Below are 5,581 nucleotides of genomic sequence, written 5' to 3'. Positions count from 1 at the left end.
GCAGCAAACAGGTGTTCAACCGATGGTGCCATTTCCCAAAGCCGAAGAAGGAAGGCAAGAAAGTACCTCGTTCTAAGTCTCCTCCCGGCTGGACACACACACACCCACACACACACCCACACACACACTCTCACACACACACACTCACACACACACTCTCACACACACACACTCACACACACACACTCACACACACACTCACACACACACACACACACACACTCCCTTTCACCTACTTCTGCTTTGTTCAATATGCCGGTGCTTCCTACTTCAGCTGGGAACAGGGGATGCCGTGACCCGGTCTGGGGGACCTAGGCTTTCCTCAGGGTCAGATGCCAGCTGGGACTGCTCCGTGTGTGTGTGTGTGTGTGTGTGTGTGTGTGTTTGAGCGCGTAGGGCAAACCAGGCTTGCGTGTGTGTGCACATGTGTGCGTGTGCAGGGACGATGGCCTTGATTCATTCCTGCAGGGGGACAGGAGAGGAGGAGAGACGATGGATCTTCGCGGCACAAGCAGGGGAGGTGGGCACAGGGCTGGGTCCCGAGAGGTGGGGGCTCAGCCTGGCCCAGAGCCCTCAGTTGATCTGGCGACAGGCTTCGAATGTCCACTTGGTAGCTCCACCGAAGATCTCAATGTGGGACTCGGCCCAGGCGATGACGTTGCCTGAAAGGGCCTTACTGCTGCATGTAGCCAGGTTGTACACCTCTCCCGGGGTCAGCTTGCGGTCCCAGATGTTGAAATGGGCCAGCTCACCCACGAACGCTTGGGTGGCATCGAACCCACCACCCAAGGTATCCTTTGGAGAAAAGCAGAGGATAAGGGATGGGTGGAGTGATTTAGGCTTTGATTTAGCTCTGAGAGGAAGTTCTGGTTGGCTGGGGGACCCTGTGCCTTGAGTGCATGTCTGGGGCTCTCTGTCTCCACTCAGGGGTTCTCAGATCCACACTGAGGACCATTTGTCCCGTCTCTGGTCTCTGTCTCTCCCCAGGGAAAGGACAGGTATCCTGTCCCTCTAACCTGAAGTCTGGTCTCCCAGGACCTCGCCTGTGCCCATTTTCCAACCACAGAGTCAGGTGTCTGCTGGGGTCATGACACCCCAAGGGAGCAGGGCTCCCTGTCCTCTCCTTCCTGTTTCCTGTCCTCTCCTCCCTGCTTCCAACCCAGAACTCTGAAGTCATCTTCTGCCAGATCTACCCACCCAGCAGAGATGGCCCAGGATTGCGGACCCCTTCACTTCTCTCTTGGGTACTTGATGGAAGACCAAACAGTCAGGAGATCAAGTATCCAGCCTGCAAGCAGCGCGGGCTTCCTGAGCCAATGCAGGAGCTGCTGTGGGGACTGGGAGGCTAAAGGCTGTAAGGGAGCCCACCAGAGCAGGGGCTCTGAACCATGCGATCTGCTGATCTGAGGGTCAATCTTTCCATCTCCGGTTCCCTCCTTTCCCCGTCCCCCTCGGCTTGCAGGTACCTGCTCCTGGCCCAGCACCAGCACACCCTGAGGCTTGATGGGGTGGTAGGGTGCCAGGTTCTCGCCGCTGCCGCCCTGGGTCCCATCTTGGTACGCTTCCCACACCCCATCCCGGGTGGTCCAGGTGACACAGATGTGATGCCACTTGCCATCATTGATCACGAAGGGCAGCTTGGCCACCTAGGAAGGGAACACACATGTATGGGCATGGTATAGTGCTCCAATTGTTACTCTGCCTACTGATGGTTTATATCATTGTCAAGAACCATTACGAAATGCTCAAAGCCCTGGTCCCTCGGGACTTCATGATCTGCATCTGGGAGCCACAGAAGAAATGATGTGCTTTGTTCAGGTGTCCCCAAGATTGAGCTGGAACCACAGTCTTCCTGCTCACCCTCCTCCCACCTTGCTCCCCAGCTCCTGGTCAACCAAGACCCTCAGGAAGAAAGACAGGGAGAGCCAGACTGCTGTCTCAGGGGTCTCTTCCCTGTAGTCCGCCTCTCTCTTCCAGCACCTTGTTTCTAACTGGGAGGCTCTCTGAGTCCACCATCAGCCCAGCTCTGCAGGGAATCTGAGAGGTGCCACTGGGGAGGTGGCACTTGCCAACTCCCAGCAGGGATTCTCACCAACCCCCTCCACCCACCCTCCACCCCAGTTCTTCAGGAGGAGAGCATGAGGCAGAGGGGAAAAGCCCACCACAGGGCTAGAAAGTGATCGGGGCCTGGCATCCAATCCCAGCCTGGTTGTGAGCAGACAGGCGACCCTGCTCATGGATGGAGAGCAATGACTAGAGCAAGAAGAGCAAGAAGGGGCTTCCTTTGCTGTCGTCCCACGGGGGGGAGGGGGGGGGCGCTACAATGGATAGCTTTGAACTAAAGCCCTTTACCTCCTTGGAGCATCTCTGCCTGCCAGGCCCAGGGCAGCTGGTGGAGGAGGAGTCTGAATGTTTCTTTGTGGGCGGGACCAGGAGCTTTCGCCATCTTCCTCCACACCCATAGCCTCAGACTGCACCACAGACGCTGTCTCCTGGGAGGCCTCTGCCTGGGAAGGTTCTAGCAGACCCTTTGCATGCATGCCTCCTGGTTTCCTCCTCCTTCTGTCCTGCCTGACCAATCATACCGAGTTCTCTGCCCACACCTGCACACACTGGGGTCCGGTGCCTCTGCTCCCACCAGGCCCTGACAGAGGGGGCTCTACCTTGTCATTGATGAGGATCTCCATGGGGTTGTTGCCCCACTCGATGAGCACGAGCTCATTGGCCTGGCCAGGCACTGCATAGGAGAAGGGGGTGCCCACGCCTGGGGCGGCACTGGACTTGAGCCACATGCACACAGTGAAGGCGTACATCTCTGGCAGGCTCTTCTTCACCTTAGCGTACATGTAGTTGGTCCGCAGAGGGAATGTGAGCTGGAACTTGTCCCCAGGCCGGTTGTCCTTCTGACCTGGGGGTGAGAGTAGGGGTGGAGTCTTAATATCTGCCCCTTTCCCAAGAGAAAGCCCCCCAGATGAAGCCCAAATGGTCTGCATTTGATAGATGCCTAAAGGGCAACTCAGAAAGGTCAAACCCTTGACCCCAGGGCACAGGGCTAGCCGCTGAGAGAGCAGAGAGGAGGCCTCTGGATGACCACCCCTGTGGAGGCCGAGGATGCCTGGGCTGGGCAGAGGTGGGGAGGGATGGACATGCCATCAGTACATGAAGACGTGTCTGCAGTGAAGGAGGTCACGAAGATAGAGGCCAGCTCCCCTCAGAACAGCCTCTTCAGGCCCCACCTAATTCCACATTGGTGGCATGCTCAGAACCCTCTGTTCTGGGTTCTTCTCTTGGATCCCTACCCCCAAGCTACTTGGGCCGACTGTGGGTGAGTGGTTGTCACTTTCCTCTCTGATTTAGGTTATGTTAGAACATAGCCCTGGCCTCGGCTCTTTCCAGAATCCACCACCACCCACCCCCTGCCATGGGAGAGCCACCAGCTCCCCAGGGTCCATGTCCCACATTCCTGCCTTCTGTGTGTTTCTTGAAAAGCTAGGACCAGGGCCTCACAGAGCACCACCAGCTCTTACAGGAAACCACCAGCTTGCAAGCACAGCCTGCTGGCCCGAGTCTCCAGTGAAACCCCCACCCCAGTCCTACAAACGTCCCAGGAAAACATTGCAAGCTGGCATTGGTCAGGCACCAGACAGCCACCAGAAGGGGCAACCAGAGCACAGTAAGTTCCCCCGTGTGCTGTGCGGGCAGGCCAAAGAACGCAGCACCGGTTATATGAACGACAAATGATTTCCAGGCAGACCACCCACTACCTGGTCTCCCCTGGAAGTCGGGGGGTGGGCAGGACAGTGTCGGCCCATCCCCCCACCGGCCCCACCAGCACCCTGGTCAGCTCCGGGTGTTTTTCATTTGCCCGCATCTCCCTCCGCCGTCCCTCCCCTCCTCCCTCCTCGATCTGTTGTTCAGTTACATAATGTGCCTTAAGATGGCACTGTGGAAATCCGGAGGGCACAGTTTGCAGTTCGACCAGGGTCACGTGGCCCAGCTCGGCGCCGGGCGCCCCCGCCCCTTTTACAACCTTTTTTGATTTCTGCGACTTCCAGGCACAGTGCGAGCTTGTCCGTGTGACCGGGCGAGCTGGGGCCGCCCAGAGTTGGCAACCAGGGAGCCGCGGACGCGCGCAAGATGCGCGGGCTCCGGCCACTCGGTAGAGAAAACCGCCGGGTCTAGGTTCCCGGCAGAGCCCCTTCCTACCCACTCCCGCCTCCCCTCTCCCCTCGGAGATCCCGAGAGAAACCTGCCTGAGATGGGGAGGACTAGCTTGTCCCCGGCTCTGTCTGCCAGGGGATGGGGACCAACTAAAACCAGGCTGACTCAGGGAGGCTTGTCGGACTCGCGACAGCTACGGTGCAAAGTTATTGGGGATTAAATAAACCAGACTCGGAAAATCCGGCGAGTGTGTGCGCGCATAGGGAATAGAACACCAGACAATGCTCCGTTTCCTTTGGCTGAGATGTCCTGAGCCCAGGGCTCCCCAATCTGGCCAGGGCACACGAACTGGAAGCCCAGAGTGTGGGGGTGCGGGCCAGGTAGAGACTGGAGAGTGGGGTGTGCTGGGAACCAGGCCGCAGGTAGGGTCCGTCTCCACCCGTTACCTTTCTCGAGCTCGCTGATGCGTTGGTGCAGCGAGGTCAGGGCGCTCTCGATCTTGACCCTCTCCTCTGTGTCATTCTTGGGGCCTCCCTTGCCCTCCTCCAGACTGTTGACCCGAGATAGCACCTGCCGCTCCAGGTCATCAATCTTGTTCTGCAGCAAATCCTTGAGGCTGTTAGTCTGGCTGGAGGAATTCAGCCGGCTGTACTGCTGCAGGTGCAAGGGCGGGAGCACACCGTTACTCCTGGAGCCCGGAGCCCACGGCGCGGTCCCCTGGGGCGACTGCGGGGGCGGCCTGGCAGGGCACTCGGGCGCGCAGCCGCCGCGAGGGGGCAGGGAAGGAAAGGGAGCCCCCCGCCCCCGCAGGCTCCGGACAGGCAGGCGGGGCAGGGTGAGTAGCTCAGGTGGGGGTGGGTGCAGGGTGCCCAGTCAGGTCGGGATGGGGGTGGGGAGGGCCAAGGGTCGCGGGCTACGGAGGGAAACCGCGGCGCGCGCTCGCGGACCTCGAGGTTCTCCAGGCGGGTTTTGAGCGACTGCAAAGTTTGCCCGAGTTGGCTGAGCGTCTCCGCGGCCGGCGTCCGGGACAGGTCGCCCATGGTGTTCTTGGACGAGCCGGGCTGCTTTCGGCCGCCGGTCACACGGGTCTCGCCGGCGCCCGCGTCCAGCGTGCTCTGACTCTCACAGCGGCCCAGCTTGGTGGTCAGCTCGCGGATGGTTTCCTTCTGGCTCAGGATGGTCTCCTTCTGCTGCAGGACAGTCTCGCGGAGCTGCAGCACGTTGCTCCGGAGCTCCTCGGCGCCACCGGCCGCCACGGACGCGGCGCACATGTCGGCGTCCACGGGCACCGAGGTGCAGATGAAGCGCGTTGGCCCGAAGTCCTGGGCCCGGCCGCTCAGCAGCCAGAGGGCGAGCAGCGCCCAGGTGCGCACAGCGCCGCGGGCCGGCATAGTGCGGCGCAGGTGCGGGCGCGGAGGGC

General features: G+C 60.2%; 1 protein-coding gene across 1 annotated transcript; it reads right to left on the bottom strand.

The window, feature by feature from the left end:
* Nucleotides 1–394: 394 nt before the first annotated feature.
* Nucleotides 395–5,575, bottom strand: NPTX1 (neuronal pentraxin I). Its single transcript, XM_006869520.1, has 5 exons — nucleotides 5,109–5,575; nucleotides 4,608–4,815; nucleotides 2,664–2,908; nucleotides 1,467–1,646; nucleotides 395–795 (listed from the first exon to the last, which is right to left on the bottom strand). The coding sequence occupies exons 1-5, from the start codon at nucleotides 5,550–5,552 to the stop codon at nucleotides 574–576; spliced, it is 1,299 nt and encodes a 432-aa protein (XP_006869582.1). The 5' UTR covers nucleotides 5,553–5,575; the 3' UTR covers nucleotides 395–573.
* Nucleotides 5,576–5,581: the final 6 nt, after the last annotated feature.

Source organism: Chrysochloris asiatica, unplaced genomic scaffold (genome assembly GCF_000296735.1).
Source record: "Chrysochloris asiatica unplaced genomic scaffold, ChrAsi1.0 scaffold00132, whole genome shotgun sequence".
Taxonomy (NCBI): Eukaryota; Metazoa; Chordata; class Mammalia; order Afrosoricida; family Chrysochloridae; genus Chrysochloris; species Chrysochloris asiatica.
The sequence above is the reverse complement of the archived record's forward strand: the minus strand, read 5'-3'. Positions and strand labels throughout refer to the sequence as shown.